Below are 22,216 nucleotides of genomic sequence, written 5' to 3'. Positions count from 1 at the left end.
TTTATTGTGGTTACAACCCTCTCTCAACCCTTTAACTCAGAAACACGAACCTTTACGAACAAGGCCAGCTGCGCAAAGAAACCAAGTTGAGCGTGGTACTTCCAGAGACGTCAGGGTGGCCACAGCTCCTCTAAAATCTTCTAATGTCCTTTTTTTTCAAAAACCTCCTCTAAATTCCTTTATTATCCTCTAAGAAGTTAAAAATGTGATCAAATCTCCTCTTTAACTCCTCTTTTTTATTTTTTTATTTCTTGATGATAGTATAATGTTCAAAATTTATGGTCTGCAAAACTGGGTAACATCTGAAATAAGGATTGGGTCGTAAAAAATTATTTTTAGCGAATCCGTGTCATCTAACATAAAAAATGACATTGTTGACCCATGTCCAAACCCCAGTTATGTGGAAACATGGACGTTTAACCTGTATAAAAAATCCTCTATTTTTATTCAAAATTTTGTAGTTTTGCGAGAAAGTCCTCTAAATTAAATGCAAAATCTCCTCTAAAATTCTCTAATATTCTCTTTTTCTTATAAAAATTTTATGTGGCCACCCCGGACGTGGTGGAAGTCAAACCTCTCTCTTACAAGCCAAGCGCTCTACCATTACTCCTCTGCCGCGTTTTATTTAAACTAAACTTAACTTTAAAATCAAAGTTTGCTCAAATTAATATTTAACTAGATTTGGAGTTGTTTTTATATAGTCCCACATCTCCCCCAAATGTCCCGCTTCTCCCGCACACTTGTCCCACTTCTCCCACTCTTGTCCCACTTTACCCCAATAGCAGGACTCATTTTAAACCAAGAAATATATACTTTATTAAAACATTCTGCCAATCTTAGGGGGTGGATTCGGTGCCCCGAAAACTCCTTTATACATCAAATAAAAAAGATATTGCAATTACCCTGAAAAAAAAAATTCGTGTCCCACTTCTCCCCGCTCTCCCCTATTTAACCTAACAGCTGTGGCTGTACAAGCAATAAAGAATCACAAATTAACTTTAGGAAAGGGGTTGCAATTAAATAATTTTTACCACGTGCTTTTATTAAAGCTTTTTAAATTGAAGGCTAATTTTGCGCCATGAGATTTTAATGGGTTCTTTTTCAGATTTTCGATCATTTATTGAAATTTTACACCTTTTAAAACTTTACCTTTCAATGGACTCCTAAATAGAAAATATTTTTCTACTTAAAAAAATTAGTTTAAAAAAGTAATACAAATAATAACTTTTAACAAAAAAATATTTTTAAACATTTGATGTTTTTAGGAGGTAGGGGGGGGGGGGAAGGAAATAAAAATTAGTACAACCAAATAAAACATAAAAAAATTTGAATTTAGTTACGATCAAGTAAAATTTCAATTTAAAGTCTATCATAAAATTAATAAAAAAAAGACATAAAAATTTATTTTTTCCAAATTCAAGTTAAAAAACTGTTTAAACTAAAAGTGTGCGAAATTCAATGCGAATTAATAATATAAAAAGAGGAGTTTTTTTATGTAAATCTTAAAATAAATTTAATTAAATCATAATTCACCTGAAAAAGAAGATTCTGGAAACAAAAAAACTTGTTTTTTTTTGTGTGTAACTGATATGAATAAGTGTTTTACTTGAATAAGTGATCATGAATAAGTGTTTTACTTTCAATATATATTGCTAATGTAGCTAAATAAAGAAAAAAGTTAAAATACTAATAAATAAACAAAAAAACTAATAAAATTAATATAAATAATTTTTTCATATATAGCTCAACTCATCGAAAAAGTTTATTAAAAATAAAAAACATTTATATTCGATTTTTAGTTAAAAATTTCTGTAATTAACCATTTTTATAGTAGTTCCTTAAAAATATAGGAAAAAAAAAAAAATATTTTTGTGATAACTCAAATATTATTATCATGCTTATGATGATGATGATAATATTATGAGGATGATTATGATGATAGTAATGATGATGATGATGATGATGATGATGATGATGATGATGATGATGATGATGATGATGGTGGTGGTGGTGGTGGTGGTGGTGGTGGTGGTGGTGGTGGTGGTTGTGACAATTACACAGAGGGGAATTATGATGATGAGGGTGATATTGATTCTTACACTTTTCTATTTCTTCATTCTAACAAACTTGAAACCTTTGGCTGACATATAAAGCGGTATTCTGCTTTTGAAGTTTCCAAATATCATCATCTCCTTAAGGCCTTTTTAATCCTTTAATTAAAAAGTTAAAATTTAATAAAGAAAACTAATAAATACACAGAAACATCAACTAAAGCTTTGCTCCTTCTTAAAAATTTTACATATTTGTTTTTTAAAGTGTTTTTTTTTTTCTCCATATTCTCAAAAACAGTTTTAAAAACAGCCCTAAAAACAGTTTTAAAAACAGTTTCATAAAACAGTTTTAAAAACAGTTTCATAAAACAGTTTCCATTTTTGACAGTTTTAAAAACAGTTTCATCTACATAAGTATTAAAATTAAAAAAATACCTAAATGTAAATATCTCTGCTTTTAAATAAGCAGTAAAACTAATACCTAATAAAAAATGATTTGATTGTTCAAAAAATAATGGGAGTTTTTTCTTTTACGTTAAATAAATATTGATCTTTTTACAACAAATTGATCTGCGCTATTAGAAATATTTAACTCATCAACTTTCAATACTTGTTATGCTTAAATTATAAAGTCTTTCCTGGGACATAATTGACCATAGAAATAATTTTTAATTAACTTTTATTTAGAGAAAGATCTTTCTCGAAAGGCTGCAGTTACAAACATGGTCAAAAATATTACTTATGCTATACTGTAGCATTTGAAAAATTATTATGGAGGTCATGTTAAAAGAAACAATCGAGAGCAGTTAATACACTTGTATATATATTTGTTTCTGTAATACGTTTTTAATTTTATTGTTATAGTCTAACCCTTTGATGTTCCTTTTTTTTTTAGAAGAATCAGACATTTTAATTTGTAAAAAATTTTATTTTGGTCTCTGTAGTAGCTAATTACCACCACCTGAATTATCGAACTATAAGATAATTATGACTATTAGAAATTATACAACTATAAATTAATTAGTTCATAGTTGCGTAACTTCTATACATACTAACTAAGTTATATAATTATGTAAAAATAATTTACAAATATCAGTCTGCATTATCACCTCTCCTCAAGTAAATCACTAAACTTGCATCTGAATTATCTTCTTCCCCCATATTTAGTCATTCAATACAAGATCATTTGATAATGGTATTGAGTGTTAGCGATAAAAATTATACAACTATAAACTAACTAACTATATAAATTTACATGAAAATACTTTACAAATACTTTTATAAGTTTCTGAACTGTTAGTTACTTTTAGTAATGATGGTGTTCAGTGAAAATGATATGAATCATTTCAGCCTAAATTATATTGCTATGTTTTATTAATTCATATTATTTTTCTAAATTTAAGCATATAAATTTTTAATATTATTCTATTTTTGTTTTTACTTGTGATCTACATAAACTGGTACTAAATCTTTTATATTTTCATTAAAAAAAATTTATATTTCATGCAAGATAAAAAAAAAAATTATTACATTATATTCTTTTTTTTATTTTTTATTTTCTACTTTAAGGTTCTGCCCTACCTCATTATTTATGTTTAATTTACCATACTTTCATTAAAACTTACTTTTTTGATCATTAGACAACAGTTTAGGTAATAAAATTGAACTCAACACCATTGATGTAAAAATAACTTTGTTTTCTGGTACACTATTAAACAGTTTTTTATGATTATTATCATGTTAATGCTATTTTGTATCTTAGTTGGCTGAACAGTTGACGTATTTCTAAAAAGGTAATAGTTTGTATACTGAGAACTGCTTAAGCATTAGATTTTATTGATTTGCATTTTTAAATTTTATCTTTTTATTATTACATCTTTTACCAAGTTAATTTGCTTGCAAAAACTTTTCAGGAAAGCCCAAACAAAAAACAAAAAAACGATTGGTAGAAATTCTTGTAGCGTAGATTTTATACTTTGTAAATAAGATAAAATAAAGATTTTTTCTGAGGGTTGTGGTAGCTGTTTTGTCGCACTTGTGAAACGGTGATCAAGCAAAAAGTTAAATAAAAATTGGTGGTTAAGTAAATTTGACACTTTTTCTTAAAAAAAAATTAGGCTAAAAAAATGATTTTTTGTTTAGTTAAAAGCTTGTGAGGTCTACTATATAAAGTAATAAAATAAAAAACTTGTTTTCAACAATTCGATAAAAAAATTTTGAGTTTTTTTTTTTTTTTTTGATTGTAAAAAAGTCATACATTGAGTGATTTACTAGGATAAGTGAGAGATACTATGACTCAAAATGAGATTTTGATTTTTCAAAAAAACGAAGACCAGATATATTACTGAGAAGTGTAGGAGAGTGCTGCTACATCGATTGATGACCAATGCCTTGGGGCAGGTATAGATCCATTTGATCTATACCTGCTCCAACCCAAACCCTCAGTCGATGTTGCAGCATTCCCTTGCATGTTATCCACAAACTAGTCGATGTAGCAGCACTCTACAAGATTTCCCCAAAAATCAGTATTATATCTGGTCTTTGTTTTTTGAAAAATCAAATCCTCATTTTGAGTCATAGTATCTTTCGCTTACCATTAAACTAGGTGGTGTAGTTACTAAGACAGATTTTAAAGTATTTTCATGTGTACATATAACTAATTAGTTTGTAGTAGTTGTTGCTTTTTTTCATCACTCTTACTTATATCGCCTTTCGAATATTACTTTTTAAAAGTATAGCTTTCGAATATCACAATAAACCAAGTAAACTTCATACCCAATATTCTGGTCCTCTCTAAACGTCTTTTCTTCTTGTTTATATTTGTTAAGGTAGTACAGACGTAAAAGGTAACCGGAACGCGCATTCTCACTTTGAGTTTTTTAACCTGAACGCGCATTCTCACTTTGGGTTTTTTATACAAGGGGTCGTCAACAAATTACGTCATGCAATTTTTATTCGTTTCTGACGAATTTTAAAAATTAAAAACTTAAGTTTTAATTTTTTAAATGGCTATATTTGATTTTTTTTTTTTTTTTTTTCAACAGTAAAATTCCGTGTGCGTTCAAAACCTTTTTATTTTGGAAATCGCTGTGTGTAAAAGTGAAAAATAAAATTTGAGTTTGCAGCGACTTTCCAGATTATCAGTTGTTTTCATAACTTATGAACATAACAGATGATCCGGAAAGTCAAAAAAACCAAAAAAAGAAATAAAAAATCAATGATTATTTAGCAGCTCCTATTAGCACTTATGCGGCATGGAACCCGTCTCTAGACTACTGGTATACCCGCATGTTGACTAAATTTGTCCCTAATTGTAATAGAACTACCTTTTATGATATACGTGAAAAAAATCCTTTCCAGATACACAAATTCCACCATAAACACTGCCCACATGCATACATACATATAGAGTATTGCCTGAAGTATTACCCAGAAGTGTCCTCAAACAGGCAACGGATTTAAATACGCTACCTCAAAACTTATGTTAAATCAACATGAAATGACTGTTCTTTGAGAAAGAACACAATATAACTTATACTTTGCTTACTTACAAATTAAAGTATAAAATTTTAAAGAAAAATTTACTTTAATTTGTAATTGTAAATAACAATTTTTTTCAAATTATTTTAATGCAGGCTGTTTTTGCTAATTAGTTACTTTTACACGTAAAAGTAATTTGTTGTTATGATGTAGTTTTATTTTACTTTGCAAAGTAAGAGTTATGTTTTTTAAAAGTTACATTTACGTAAGTTTGCTTCATAAATAATTTTTTTTACATATAAAAAGTAAGTTACATTTAGATGTAAATTTTTTACATAACTATAACTAAAATTACTTTTCAAAATTAATTACTTTATTCAACTTACCATTAGAAGTAAGTTACATTTACAAGTAAAAGTAAAAATGCAAAGAACTTTTACTTGTAAAAGTAAATTATTTTTTCAAGTAACAGTTACTCATTTAAAAAACTTAACTTAAGTAATTAAGTTTTACATGTTATATAATTTATGTAAAAAAAACGAATCACTTTGAAATGCAAGTAAATTACATATTTTTATATGAATTATGTAAAGTAATTTGCGCTTAAAAGTAATTGGCGTTTTTAAATCAAAATAAGCAGAGTTGATAATGCCGCCGGGCAAAGTAACTCCCTACCTAAAGGCTGACTTTTTACGGAGACGGAAACGGCCTCTCGATCAATTTTTAACGATAAAATGTTCTCTTTTTCCGCCTCCAGTACCTTCTGCTCTTCTATTAGCGGCCGCAGCCAGAGTTATTTTTTGGAGGCAAAATGTTTTGGAGGCCGACACCATTAGGGAGACGGAAGCCATTGGTGGCCGCCTCCAGAAAAAATTGCAGAAGTAGAATCAATTGGAGGCCACCTCCGATGGCTTCTGCCTCCCAACTGGTTGCGGCCAACAAATTGGAGGCGGAAATATTTGCCTCTCGTCCGAGGATGCAATGAAAAATAATTTTACGTTTGCTTTTAATTTTTAACGAGCTATTAAATATTAGCTTGAATCAAATGTTGAACATCATCATTTCAAGTTAACATCAAGTTCAAGTGTTAAATATTTAACATCAATTTTATATGATTGTTTGCAATAGTTTTGAGTATTTTAAAAAATTCTAATTTTTTTTTAAATAATAAATTAAGTAGAATAAATTAGTAGTTTCATTATTCAAAACAAAAATTGAAAGTTTGAAATTTTAAATTTAGCAATTTTTTTGGCTTCTTCTTGTTTGCCTTTAGCGCAATCATCTAATTTTGCTCGGTGACTATTTTATTTTGTTGCAAATGTTTTTATCGAATAGTTTTGCAGCAGAAACTTGATATCTTTTTTCAAAGTGTAAAAAACTGTAGGGCTTTTATTTTTTTTTAAATCGGATACCAACATATGTTTTTTACAATTTTTGTAACTGGAGATTAACGCCTCCGCAAACTTAGAACTGATGTCAGTTTCTACAATCTTTAATTTGCTAACTAACGTTTCCATAACAATGTCACACTCGAAAACTGTTGTATTTTGTTTTTCCAAGCGAAATGCAGCAATGACTTTCCATAAATCAGACAGCAATTTCAACTAATCCAAGTCAATGTCATTTAACATGTTAAGGCAGTTTAGTTTCTCGGGTGTCTTTTTTTACACCTTCTAAGCTGTAAAAAAAAATACATTCAAAAATCTTTATATCGTCTCAAAAACACTGATCCGTCTGGTGTGGTTGCGGAGCAGCAGTCCTTTGTCATACAAAGATCTGTAAATTTCGTGTATGCTTCTTTTAGAACTTCATATCAAAACAATGAACATTTTAAGAACTTAATTAGTATTCCAAGTTTTTTTAAAATTTTTTTAATTTTTAAAGAAATAATATCTTCATATTCAATCTTAATATCTTCATATTCAATCTTTTCATCCGAATAATTAATAAGCAATTCTCCATCAGTCTCTCCATCATTTGGCGCTTCTGCTTCAATGTCCAATTCAGCTTCTTTGCGGCCCACAATTTTGTGGCAATCTTTTTTAACATTTATCAAATTAAAAAAAAACCGAAACGAGTTAAATAATTTTGACAGATCTGATGCGGAAATATAATTAAGGTACCCAATTTCAGCATCCACCTACAGCCATCCGTAGTTTTAATTGCAATATCTTCACTATCTAAGCCAAGTTCTTTTAACTTTTCCATAATAAAAAATTTTCATATGTTTCAGCAGAGCAAATTTCGTATTGTTTAAGAAAAGTATTTCCATGATGGCAATTTCACCTTTTTAAGCAATACGTGAAGTCGTGGTGAACATTTAAATTATAGTATCTTCTACATCTATTGATATAATCGTAATTCCCTCTTATAGTATCTTCTAAATCTATTGCCACCTGTTAATCCTCGGATATTTGTTTTATAATTCAATTCAATTAAAAAACTTTGAATTAGCTAATGTAAATACACTTTACCTATTACAAAAATTAACTTAATATTTTTATTTTTTATTTTTGTTTGTTTTTAAAATTAAATTTTTAATATTATAAAGTTCTTAGCCAATTGTGACGTCACATTTGGTTGTTATTGAAAGAAATATATCTTTAGAGCGTTCAATTTCAAAACAAGAGCATAGAATTATTGTAAAAGCAACGTAGAAAAAAAATTTAGTAATTTTACCTGTAAAAAAATGTTATTTTCCGAAAAATTTGTCGAAGTTTTTCGATTTTTCTCGAACTCCGAAACTCCGATAAACCAAGGAAAATCCGACGAGACGGAGTTCCAAATGGATCCTTTGCTTCTATGACACTGGCAAATAAATTTTTTTGACAAAAAAAAAAATTATAATAAGTAACTAAATTAATCGATTTTGTTTAAAGTTTTAATAAACTTAAATACAAGTCGGTATGGTAAAATTTTTATTTCATTTAATTCATATTATTTATTTCATTTCTTACCATAACATTAAATACATATTTTTAATAATTGGATGTTGTAGCTATTTAAAACATGTCTGCTGTTTATTATAAACTTGCGACCACGCTGTATTACGCTAATAAATTTGCTAAATTACAACAACAACAAAATAAATATATAAACTTTAAATTGACTCTATACTTTTTAACATTTGTTTTGAACATGAAATTACTAATTTATTTGATACTCCTTAAAAAATAACACTCTGACAAAGTTATATTTTTTCAAATAATTATTTAAATAGTTAATAAATTATATGAAACAAAACTCTGATGTTGATTATTTAACATTTGTTCTCAATAAGTTTTTAATTGGTCGTTAGCTTAAAGACATACGTGCAATTATTTTTCATTGCACTCGCCGGCAGGAGACAAATATTTTCGCCTCAAATTTGGCGGCCGCAGCCAGCTTGGAACAAAGGCACATACGAACTTACTATTTGACCTCACAAAAAAAAAAAGGCTGTCATCACAAAAACACTTATAAAAACAATTGATGATCTGGAGAACATTCAAGTGGTCGTCCACAAACTACGTCAAGCAATTTTTTACTGTTTTTAACGAACTTTAAAAATTAAAAACTTAAAGTTTTTATGTTGCAGATTCCGCTAAAATAATTTCAATACTATTGTTTGATGCCTCCCTTAAAAATGACCATGAGGACATTTTTGCAAATAAAATAAAATCCCAACAATCCCACTTCTGCAAAAAAACTTTATCAAGGTCAAAGAAAGAAAAAAGATTTTTTACCAAAGGTAGATTAAACTTAAGTTTAATCCTATGATTGTCATATACAAATTATTGTGAATTGAAACGTTATTTTGAGCGGAATAAAATTTAAAGAAATGAAGGCGTTCAAAAGCAAAACCAAAATATTAAAATAACTTTATAAGGTTTTTATATAATTTTTATAAGTATATTTTTATACATAACCTTTATACGGTTATGTAACCTTTATAAGTATATAAAAGGTTATATAAGGTTATATATAAGGTATATAAAAGGTATATATATAAGGTATATAAAAGATATATAAGATTATAAGTAACCTTTATAAGTATATAAAAAAAAGCTTATTTTGATTAAATTTTAAATATGCCAATGAGGAAATACATAAGTTTTTCTTTAGACCTCAGGTAGTGCAAAAAGTTATTTTTGAAAGCAAAGTATTGGTAGCACGATTCGAAAAAAGTTAAAAAAGTTTGACCTAGACCAGTATTTAAACAATATGGCTATTCAGTAAACAAAAGTACGTACGAAAATGATTGCATTGAAAATATTTAGATTCTGTTCATACGTGAACAATATCCTGATAACAATTACGTCTTTTGCCCAACTTTTGACTCGTTAGGCCAGAATTGTCACTACTTTACTGAGCTGTGAAAGTGATAACAATTGTGTTATTAAGAAAGATAATCTTTCCAACTGTCCTGAGGTAAAACCAATAGAATGTTTTTAGAGTTATTTAAAACATCAATAAACATCCAATACCTTAATTAAAAATACTTAAAAACAACAAATATATGTACTTGAATCAAGATATATTGCGCTTAAATATTATAATTTTTAGTGTTGAATAAAAATAAATAAAAGTAATTAATAAAAGCAAATACTTAGAACTTTTCCGCACTGAATCATTAGTAAGCCTTTTTACAGTGTTCCTACTTTTAATGTTTTTTATCATTGAGTTATGGTAATTTAACGAAAAAAAAAAATTAGTAAAATGTATTTATATACTTGTTTTCATTTTTCTAATCAACAACCACTAGAGATTGTTAATTCTAAAACTATCTTGTGCACATTCCTTACCTTGTAACCCATTCCTTACCTTGCAACCCATTTCTTACCTTGTAACCCATTCAAAAAAAGTAATGTCAGAAAGTTAGCTTTAAGAGCAGGATAATGTGGCTAAAATAGAGCAAAATATTTTATACTTTTAAAATGAAAACAATAAGTTTTATAGTGTTAAAATAAATGCAACAGAAAAAATTACTTGAAAAGTATTTCTATCTAAATAATATAGTACCATTTTTAAATTTTTTTATCAAAAAATACATTAAAAATATATTTAAGAAGAAAAATTAGGGTGTTGTTGTCATTTATTTGTGCGGCCGTGGCGCAGTGGTTAGAGCTCTTGCTTTGTAAGCAGGAGATCCAGGTTCAAAACGAGCTCTGGACAAATTTTCGCGTCACGGTAAGGAAGGAGGCGTGAACTTCCTGGTTAAATGGACTTCCTCGGTGTTCTGTGACAAAGACCGTAAGAATTTCTTGGGGCACCTAAAAAATAAAAAATAAATTTATAATATTTAATTGTATTTATAAGCTTGGTTATTAACTGAGTGTAAATGTTCTTTTTTTAATCATGGTCTTTGCAAATCATCTAAGCCAAGACCTTCTTTCATTACTGAGAAGTCCATAACTTTTACTATCAAGGTCAAAAGCAAAATTAATTCTTTTTCCATCAGGTTTGGAACATATTTAAGTTAGAATAGTCTTGATTGCATTGTTTTTGTGAGCAAAACTTTGTTAGATTTGGTATTGTCTTTGGTTTTTCTGATTGAAATGTTTAAGTCATTTTGCGTTTTGTTAACCAATAAATTAGTTAAACAATTTAACCTCCCGTCAATAAGCAATAAGTAATTTAAGGAATCATTAATAAATAAAAGTAATTATAAAAGAGAAATAATTTAAGAGCAATAAGGATTAAGAATTAAATAATACGGAATAAGTTATTAAGTTATAAGTAATAAAAATTAGAAAAAAAATAACAACTAAAAAGCAGTCATTATGCGACAAGAAAGGTGTATGTATTTATAGCTTTCTTATTGCTTATTAGTTTATATGATAGCCACATCTAGCGTTTTCATATATTTAATAAAAGATTATCCTACATAAAGTTGTATAGTTATGTGGAACGCGTAATGTGTTTCACATGTGTACTACACGGATCATCATCTTATATGCCTATCATCTGCTAGATTATAACTTCATGCTTTTATTTTACTTATAAATAACACGGCCAAAAATATATGTGGTCATATTGTTAAAGTAAAAATGTAAAACTAATACCCAGTGGATGATCAGTAAATAAAATGAGAATCCATGTGGAACTTATGTGAAATACATTATGCGTTCAGCATAACTATAATACTTAATTTAATATAATTTTTTATTAACTATGTGAAAAGTTAGGTGTGGTCATATCAACCATACATAGAGCATATAGAATTTTTTTTTTTTGTTCTTTAATCAATATCAATTTGTCATCATTTTGTTCTTTAATCAGTATCAATTCGTCAGGCGGGAAACTTGAAGAAGACCGATGGTCTTGTCATCAAGAAACCGCTCTACATTAATACATTTTTTGATGTATACTATCTTATACTATCAGTAAAATCATATTTATAAACTAAATAATCTTCTTAGTTTATTGTCATTTTGGATAGCATAAAAATGAAAAAAGAATTCAAGAAGAGTAAAAAAAAAGCAAAAATAATTGCTCATCTTAAACAAACATTTTACTTAAATACACATAAATGTTGGTACATGACTCTATTCGGTATATAGTTCATATACGTATAGATAAACTTAATAATTTTTAGCAGAATTTTCCGGTCTGTTCTTCTTTTTTGTATTTATAAATATTATTTAAGACTTTTAAAGTTTTTTTTTTAAAGGTCAAACTTATAAAGGTTTTACTTTTTTTTTTTTTTTTAATTAATAAAAGTGCAAAAATTATCTGCTATTAAGATGAGATTTTTCATTATTGTTTTAAGATAATTCAGGTTATTCAATTTTGTAAATTTATTGTTTTTAGATAGAAGGATGGCGATTCTCAGATCCCGGGATACCTGGATTCCATACAAATTATTCGTCCTAAAATCCCGGGATTAGTCTCCGAAATTACTCGCGATTTTGGGATTGTCATAAAAAAGTACAAGAAGTTTAGGCTTAATTTGTAATTAAAACATTTGTACATCCTAAAATGTAAATATAGGCTTTGGAATTATAGCTGCTTGGTTTCGTAGCTGTTTGTATCCTCTTTGCAATGTTTTCTGTTTATTCTCCCTCTTTCTGTGTTTTATCGAAAATGCATACTAAAAACATTATTGCTTATCTGTAATATTATACTACTTATACATTTTTTATCTGTAATATTATACTACTTATATATTTTTTATATGTTTAATCGTACATATTTTGCACAATTGAACATATAAAAAATGTATATATAGTATTATATTAAAACAACTCGTTATTAAAAATAAATAGAACTTTAGCACTTGCTAATTGGAAAATCAAACATTTTCAATAGAAGAAATATCTTTTTATTTTGACTTTTTTAAATTCATTCTTATTCCAATGTTTGGCTAAAGCCAAACATTGGAATAAGAATTAATTAAAAAAAAATTTAAAAAAGGAGTTCAATCCCAATGCGTGATTTTAGTTTAATTTTTATGTCCACTCGATTTTATTACAAATGTGATTTAATTGATAGCATGGTTTACAAAAAAAAAATTTATTACAAATGTGATTTAATTGATAGCATGATTTACAAAAAAAAAAATTTATTACAAATGTGATTTAATTGGTAGCATGATTAACATAAAAATTTTTATTACAAATGTGTGCATGATTTATAAAAGTTTTTTTTAACATCGGTTTAATTAATGAAGTTATCAAAATACGTAAGGTTTTTTAAATAAACTTTAGTTGTCGTTATTTTAAGTAAAAATTGTTTTTGACGAGGAAGATTATATTTGAGATTCAAATGATTTATAGATAATTATTGAAACATCTGAAGTTAAAATTAGTCATCAAACTGTTGGTTTTAACAAAACGTCAGGAAAATAGTAAAAATGTTTAAAAGGTCCTCAAACAATAATGAAAATTATTTACAAATGTACGTGAAAACTGAGTTTGGAAAGATCATCCATTTAATCGTGGGTGGCAAAACCCGATTGAGCAGCTTGTTGCTTATGTTAGACCGATTAGTGAAGTTAAAATTAAAAAAGTAATTGTGTTAAAATGGCACTTCTAAATTTAGAATTGTATTCCGACATCGATATTTCAATTAAGACGAACGAGAAAGAATGTAGAATGATATCTGATTTAGTAGTACTTTACTCCCAATAAAACAACTGTGGTAGCAACTTGTCGACAAGACTCAAATTTAGTTTGACAATGCATAAAAATTTATGTTGACAAAAATAAAAGAACAGCAAATTGAAATCGGAAAACAATTGTATGAGGCTTTGAGTCATCGAGTTTAAGAGTGGAAAACACCGTTAAGAAGCTTAGTATATCTTCGTGACCAGTTTCGTTACTTAAAAATTTTTAAACAATCCAGAAGTTTTTCTACCAAATACAACTACCCAAAATAGAAAAAAACTATGATAAACCTGATAAAGTATTTAAACTCGGCACATATAATAACAGCAGCAGACTTGAGTAGTATACCGTCAAAACACCTAAAATGAAGAAATTAAATTATAGTGATGGAAAAAAGATTGGCAGCAATACGAACACAAACTATATAGGTAAAAAATAACTTTTAAAATTCAAAAAGAAATACTGTTATTTGAAAATAGTAGTTTAAGATGTTATCACCTTTAAAAAAAATATGATTATATGTTATCTACACAGCAAGAAACATAGCGCTAAAATAACGGTTACATAACGGTAAACGAAAATTTTGGCGTTATGTTAACCGTTATGTTAACTTGAAATTATGTTGAAAGTGTTATAACGTCTAAATCATTAGTATGGTAATATATATTTGAAAATTTATGTTTAACCGTTATGTTTAACCGTTATGTTAGATTATTTTATCAATAAAAAATAGCGCGAATCTTTGCAATTTTTGTTTAAAGGTCTTTACTATTTTAGTTTTCTTATTTTATTTTCTCAAGCATTTAAACGACATTTGGATTGTTAATGATTAGTATTTATATTTATTTGTATTATTATTATTATTTAGTAATTAGTGATAATAATAATAATAATAATAATAATAATAACAATAATAACAATAATAATAATAATAATAATAATAATAATAATAATAATATATATATATATATATATATATATACATATATATATACATATATATATATATATATATATATATATACATATATATATATATATGTATATATATATATATGTATATATATATATACATATATATATATATACATATATATATATATATTATATATATATATATATATATATATATATATATATATATATATATATATATATATATATATATATATATATATATATATATATATATGTATATATATAGATATTACATTTGATTTATTAAATATATATAATAATGCTGCTGATTCAACTATTTCCTTGGTCCCTTGGAGGCTCAAGATATTGGGAGTTCACTGTATTTGTATGTTGCTTAACAATGTTCTTTACTACTATTTATTTAATACTTACTATTTTTTACATATTACTGTTCTTAAAATTTATTTTATTTTATATTGCAAGTGTTAATTAATATTAAATATACCATTTGTATAATTTAAGTTTTCTAAGTAATAATAACTGCATTACTGATTTCTACAATAATTAATAGTTCAAAATGATAAAGGCTATTGTTGTCAGGTATCTTGGTGAAAGAAAAACTGTTCTTGCTAGTAATAGCAATATTGCACACTTTTTAAATAATGGTAAGCTTATTTTTTAATGCACATTCTTGTTTATTCAACCTTCATTTTTTTTAAATCAATCTTCAAGTTCTTCACAGTTCATTTTTGTCTTCATAATATTCAAAATATTACATATGCTAAAAACAATGATTGAGCTATTTAATTTAAAATTATACTTATTTAGCTTCTAAGAAGTTTGGTGACAGTGATATAAGTGGCATCATGTGGAATGGATGTGAAGTTGATTCTGAAACAATTGTTGCCATTTTAAATGAACAAAATCTGGAAGTGGAAGTTGTATCCTTAGCAAAAAATAATGAGCTCAGCATTTTTGTTCAAAGTTGAAAGAGATTTTCTTCTGGTAAAGCTGTTTTTTCTGATGTAGATAGTCACTCTGATTCTGTTTTTTATCTTGTTCTACCCGCCTTAAAAAAAACTTAAGGGTCCCTTAAGGGCTAGCCCTTAAGGGACCCTTCCGAAAATGTCCGCGCGGAATTTAAGGGTCCCTTAAGGGCTAGCCCTTAAACGACCAAAAAAAAAACCACGGTTCACTACTCAAAATGTGAGTAGTGAAACGTGGTTGTTTTTTAAATTATTATTTTTTAAATAAATTATTAAAAACACTAACATAATTTATATAGTTAAATTATTATAAATCTTCCAAAGATTTTTTTTATAAGCGATTCTTCTTTTTATGGATTTTGATAGTTTTATTATTATTTATTTAAAGCATTACAACTTATAATAAAAGTATCCATACAAAGATTTATTAAAAACACAATACTAATATTTATTTAAAAAAGTCTTCCGTTTTTTTGGTTGAGGATCGTTGTAACTGTCCACCTCACTACCCTCGTTACTAGCGCAATCTATGTCTTGCTCGATTAAAACGTCTCTCTTTTTCAGACCTCTCTGTAGTCGACCACCACAGCGATCTCTGGCGTTATTAAAAAATCGAGCCACTTTTAATTCAATTTCTTTTGTTGTTGTACCGGGAAAAAAGAGAATAGTTGACGCTAAAAATATAACAAAACAATCACTTAATATGATTTAATTTAAATAATACAATAATAAATGTTCAAACAATATAGTTAATATGGATTCACACGTATAACAGAACGTTTTATAGAATCATATAAGATTCTCCATGATTCGATATGCATGAATCAAATAAGATTCTCCATGATTCCATATAATTTATTATAAATATAATATAACTGTTCTTATTATATAAATAGTTATTATATAAATTAATATACAAGTAAATTAATTGTTATAATAAGTAAATCTTATTATCACAATAATTAATCAATTTTTAACATCTATAGAAGTATTTTAAGAATTTTAAAATCTAGACTCTTTAAATCAAACTTTTTGTTATTGATTTTAAATGAAACACTATGAGTCAAAAATGTTGACTCACAGACAAACTCCTATTTATACAAAAATGTTAACAGTAGATCTGAATTAAACTCACTTTTGACCAGATTTTCCAGGTTATCTAAAAACTTATGCTTGCCATTACTCCCAGTCCTGTTAATATTTTGCTGCAGTTCAAGTGCCAGCAACTTATTCAAGACACGAGAAATATGCTCATTGGCTGTCAATCCTTCTTCAAGCTTCATCCATGACAACTAAAAATGATCAGGTAACAACATAAATTAATAATCTCATTAATATTAAAATCTTTCATAAGAGATATTCTTCTTGGCAATCAAACACAACATAGATATACTGGCATAATGATAAATGAATTAAAAAAATTTACCATATCCTTGGGGTGCTTAGCAACTTCAGAATATTGCAGCAGAGATGTAAAAACAGGAAATTGGGTATTTGAGGAATTCTGGTCAATAGAAACACTGCAAACACGTGCCTCCAATCTTCCCTGCCGCTGTTCCAAATTATTTAATTTAGACTGAATTGATGTTAATTCACGTAAAATGTACGCATTCATAAGAAACTGTCCTGTTAAGACAACCACAATAAAAATACATAATATTTCTGCCATATATTTAAAAAATTAAAAATTACAAATATTAAACCTTGTGCACTAAATGGTTCAATGTTAAGACGGCTACAAACACCTAGCATACTATCGTTCATCCGCAATAAACTTGTATCAGAGAAATCATGAGGACTTGACTAAAGTTAATACTTATACATACATACATACATACATACATATATATATATATATATATATATATATCAAAATAATCCTTATATATGAAAAATAAATAGTTAACTGCATACAATTGACTGAATATCTGTTTGTGAAACATTTGAAACCTATAAGAAATTACAAGAAATTTACATAATTAATTTTTTTTTATCTAAATACAACTAGATCCAAAATTTTAAAAACTTACAATTGGTTGGGTAGATAAATGTAGTTGTACGCTTGGAACCTTCCATAAATAAAATATCAATACAAATAAATCATAAATTATGATATAAATAAAATTAGAAATTTTATTATACATCATATTAAATAAGAAGTGCTTGATAAATTCAATTAAATTCATAAAATGAATTTATCAAGACAAAAACAATAAAGTAAATAATTAAAAACTTCAAAATACATGAAGCATGCTTTTAAAAATCAATCAATTATAGAAGTACTTTATGATAATAAATTACTTTATATAGATTTAATGATGTTTGAAAATTATTTTCATTTTAACTCTAAAAATGTAGAAACTTGTTGTAAGTGTTCAAAAAGAAATCTGATATGTAGAATAACACATGTAATTTGCAAAATTAAAAACTATCTTTTTTGAAACAGGATTTTGAGTTTTTAGTAGTGGCTATAAAGTTTAAAAGCAGCCAAATATGTTATAGCAACCAAAATAAAATAAAAAAATATAGATAAAAGAGTATTAAATAAATTGTCTAATATACAAAATATTCTGATTGGCTATGAAGAATCTCTAAAAATTTGATTCAGCTGCGTGAAAAAGCTAAATACGAACAAAAATTACCTTGTGTGTAGCAGGAAATTTTTGAGATTTAAGAGGTGGCAGAGGCTTTAAAACAACTGCTTCAGCAGCAGTATCTTGATTATGTGGTGCCTAAAAAATTAATATATTTCTATAGATAAAAGGGTATTAAACAAATTGTCAAATCTGTAATTTAAAATATTTTGATTGACTCAGAAGAGTCTGTATCCAATAGTTTTTTATTTACAGAAGCTACGTGAAGAAGCTATATAAAATTACCTTGTGTGCACCTAGAAATTTTTTAATTTTAAGTGGTGGCAGAGGCATTAAAACAACTGCTTCAGCAGCAGTATTCTGACTATATGGTGCCTAAAATATCAAAATATTTCTATAGATAAAAGAGTATTAAATAAATGTTCTGTATAAAAATCTACATTAAATAAAATATTACGATGGAATCTGAATGATCAGTATCAAAATTGGAGCCTTCAGAAGCTGTGTGAAGAGGCTAAATAAAAAAAATTTAAATAATAAACTCTTTCAAAAGGTAGATGGCTTAAGTATAAAATCAAAAAATATAATAAAACATATATTAACCTATTTAAATTTTTATATTTAATACTTACATAAACTGGAGGCAGTCTTTGTCTGTTTAGGCCACGGACCGGATTGAAATGAGTTTGTATAAAACTTATTGTTTGCTTTTTTCTTTTCATTTCAAAAACAAACTTTAAAGTTTCTTTGAGCCCTTCATAACTTGATGCACATTGCAGAACTAAAACCTAATAATACAATAGATTTACATAAAAAAGCTATGAATTGTAATTAATCAATTAAACAAAAAATGATAATTTTACCTTATTCAGACTATCATCATTGTTCACCATTAACTCTACTCTTTTACAAATTTTGAGTTTCTCAAACTCCTCTTGAGTCCAGCCAATGACATCATCAACATGAACAATTGAAATTGATTTGTCATGTAAACCATAAGTTAAAACGTATTTTTGACACGCATAGTCTAATGTAGATGACATTTAAATAACTATTCTAAATATTTAAAAATTGTATTTAAATTGTATATATATATATATATATATATATATATATATATATATATATATACACACACACACACACACCAGGAATACCTTAGCCACGAATAAATTTTTGAACTTGCTAACACCCTGAAATATATATATATATATATATATATATATATATATATATATATATATATATATATATATATATATATATATATATATATATACACACACACACACACACCAGGAATACCTTAGCCACGTATAAATTTTTGAACTTGCTAACACCCTGAAATATATATATATATATATATATATATATATATATATATATATATATATATATATATATATATATATATATATATATATATATATATATACATATATATATATATACATACATATATATATATATATATATATATATATATATATATATATATATATATATATATATATATATATATATATATATATATATATATATATATATATATATATATATATATATATATATATATGAGAGTGATCAATTTTTAATTAAAAATAGATTGACAATAAATAAATAATGATTTAGATAGAAAAAACAATCTTTATATTGGTTTAATGTTATTTTGACGCTCATAAGCTGCATATATTAATCAAGAAATAAAGAACTTCATTTATTAAAAATAAAAAAATTAAAAATTACTTTCATTGTTTTCCTCCTCAGTTGAATCACATATTCCAGTCACCTCATCAAAAATAGAAGATACATTTTCATAAAAGTAATCTTCGCCAATTGCAACATTTTCTTTATCTGCTGAAGTTTCAAACTGTGTTAAATTATTGCCAGTTTCTCCTAAAACAAATATGTAAAAAATAAAATAATTCAAACTTGTTCATTTAATATAGAATTAGATTTTTCCGTAAAAAGTATGGAAATCTTCAAAAACAAGCTTGATAAACATATGGATATTATGAAACTCTGATCTCTATGATTATTATGAAACTGTAATTAGCATGTGCTCATAATAGATTCAACATGGCGTTGAATCTCAAGGAGCATAAATAAATAAATAAAAATAAATATATACATATAGTCTTTTAATATAGATCACAACTGAAAAGATTTCCTTTATATGATTATCAAGATTAACAATATTCTGCATATTTGGATTGTATTACCTTTCAATCTCGATATAAAAGTATCCATTTCATTTTCACGTTTTCTTCTTTCATTTCGTGAAGCCATAATAAAGCAAATAATTTAAAAACTGAAAAAATTGTTATTGTTATCATAATATATGAAAAATTAATAGGATTATTTAAACTCGTTAATAGATATAATGAAACTGTAATAATATTATAGCTACAAATATTTGACTTGATTTTGATCACTTATAAGCGAATTCATTACCGAAGAAGTTTTGGAAAACCATGCTTTTACAATAGCAATTTTACAGAATTATTCCGTAAAATATTATTTTTTCCGAATTTTAAAATTAGCCCTTAAGATACCCTTAACCTTTAAGGGACCCTTAAGGGTCCCTTAAATCATTTTAAGGCGGGTAATTGTAGTTTTCAAACAAGTAAACAATATGTAATGATATCACATCTTAAATTACATGGTCATGAAGGTTTAGTTGTATGTGAAAACTGTTTTTCAAAATTTAAAAGTGTTTAAGATATATAGATATTACATTTCAATTATTAAATATATATAATAATGCTGCTAATTCAACTATTTTCTTGGTCCCTTGGAGGCTCAAGTAATTGGGAGTTCGCTGTATTTGTATGTTGCTTAACAATGTTCTTTACTACTATGATATTTTATAAACTTGTTGCTCCCATATTAAGGGCTAGGTGGACCCAAAAATTAAAGTTTTTTTGTTCCCAAGCTTCAATCACCCCAATTCTTTGCAAAACATTCTTTTTTGATAAAAGAATAAACATACAAAAGTTTGGAGTTCACACAATGCCTGTAAGTGTCAAGACTCAAACATCTAAAAATCCAGTGTACACCACTGACTTTAGTAGTTGTAAATGTTTTATTTTGTCAATTTTCACAAGATGAAACTAAATGTTTTTTATTATTCCTTTTATGTTTTTAATATTGACATTGATAATAAATTTTTAGATTAAAAGAATCCCTTTTGATGGTGAAATTAAACAAACTCTCATTGATTTTTTTCCACCTCACATAAAACTATTTCTGAGCAGCAAATTTTCTATCGAAGATAAGGTGATATCTAGAGAGCTAATGTCTTGTTTATTAGCTTTTTGTTGTTCGCATGTACCTAATCATAGTAATATCAAAAATAGAATATTGTTATGAAAAATATTTTTTAAATAAGTTAAAGTCTACTTGCATTTCTTTATATCCTTCTTAAAGCCATAAATGGGTAAGAATCACGTCTTTGATACTATAATTATTTTTTTTATTAAAATTTGTAATATTTATTACTTTAATATACTTTTTTGATCTCCTTCCTTTTCCATTGTTTTTATATTTTACTTCAGATTTTCAAATTTGTTGCTGCATACATAAATTGTTTGATTCAATTTATTTAATTTTCTAATTTTCTGTTAGGATTTCTTGTTCAAAAAGTTGCCTAATAATTATCGACCAAAGACAATTTAGTAAATGTCACAGTTTAAAGGAAAAGTGATTTCCTCATTTTTCTGTTGTAAATAGTTCCATCAATAATAGCAGCCGAGCAGTAAATCTAATTTTGTCCGAATAATTGTAGATAAAGAACAGCTATTACAAGATGTTGTAGTAAGATTTTTTCTGTGTTTATAAATTTTTGTATAAAAATGATTTCTAATTCTAATATCAGAAATTATAGTCTAATTAAGTAAACTTAGATGCAAAAAATTTAAAAATATTATAATTAATATTAAGTGTCAACTCGTTACTTTATTTTATTAAATAGCTATAAAATAAAGAATCTAAATAACTTTTTCTTTCACCTAGAATGAATTTAATAAGAAAAAGCCATCACTTTCAACACTGTCTATTCTAAACAGACATCTTTTTAATAACGAGACGTATAGTGTATT

The 22,216-nt window shown here is 26.4% G+C and overlaps 1 protein-coding gene across 3 annotated transcripts; it reads right to left on the bottom strand.

Moving 5' to 3' along the window:
* Window positions 1-15,869: 15,869 nt before the first annotated feature.
* LOC136075241 (uncharacterized) lies at window positions 15,870-21,769 on the bottom strand. 3 transcript variants are annotated; one of them, XM_065787783.1, is made up of 14 exons: window positions 20,339-20,568; window positions 19,863-20,012; window positions 19,274-19,309; window positions 18,980-19,172; window positions 18,749-18,904; window positions 18,574-18,630; window positions 18,402-18,491; window positions 18,165-18,254; window positions 17,553-17,591; window positions 17,437-17,472; window positions 17,226-17,325; window positions 16,949-17,148; window positions 16,658-16,814; window positions 15,870-16,196 (listed from the first exon to the last, which is right to left on the bottom strand). In XM_065787783.1, exons 4-14 carry the CDS (start codon window positions 19,157-19,159, stop codon window positions 15,964-15,966), a joined length of 1,338 nt encoding a protein of 445 aa, XP_065643855.1. In that variant the 5' UTR covers window positions 19,160-19,172; window positions 19,274-19,309; window positions 19,863-20,012; window positions 20,339-20,568; the 3' UTR covers window positions 15,870-15,963. The 3 variants fall into 3 exon arrangements, with proteins under 3 accessions (XP_065643855.1, XP_065643854.1, XP_065643853.1); XM_065787782.1 differs by lacking the exon at window positions 19,274-19,309 and having other exon boundaries at window positions 20,339-21,769; XM_065787781.1 differs by lacking the exon at window positions 19,274-19,309 and having other exon boundaries at window positions 18,980-19,143; window positions 20,339-20,592.
* Window positions 21,770-22,216: the final 447 nt, after the last annotated feature.

This window comes from Hydra vulgaris, chromosome 01 (genome assembly GCF_038396675.1).
Source record: "Hydra vulgaris chromosome 01, alternate assembly HydraT2T_AEP".
NCBI classification, from domain to species: Eukaryota; Metazoa; Cnidaria; class Hydrozoa; order Anthoathecata; family Hydridae; genus Hydra; species Hydra vulgaris.
This window is presented reverse-complemented; position numbering and strand designations above follow the sequence as displayed.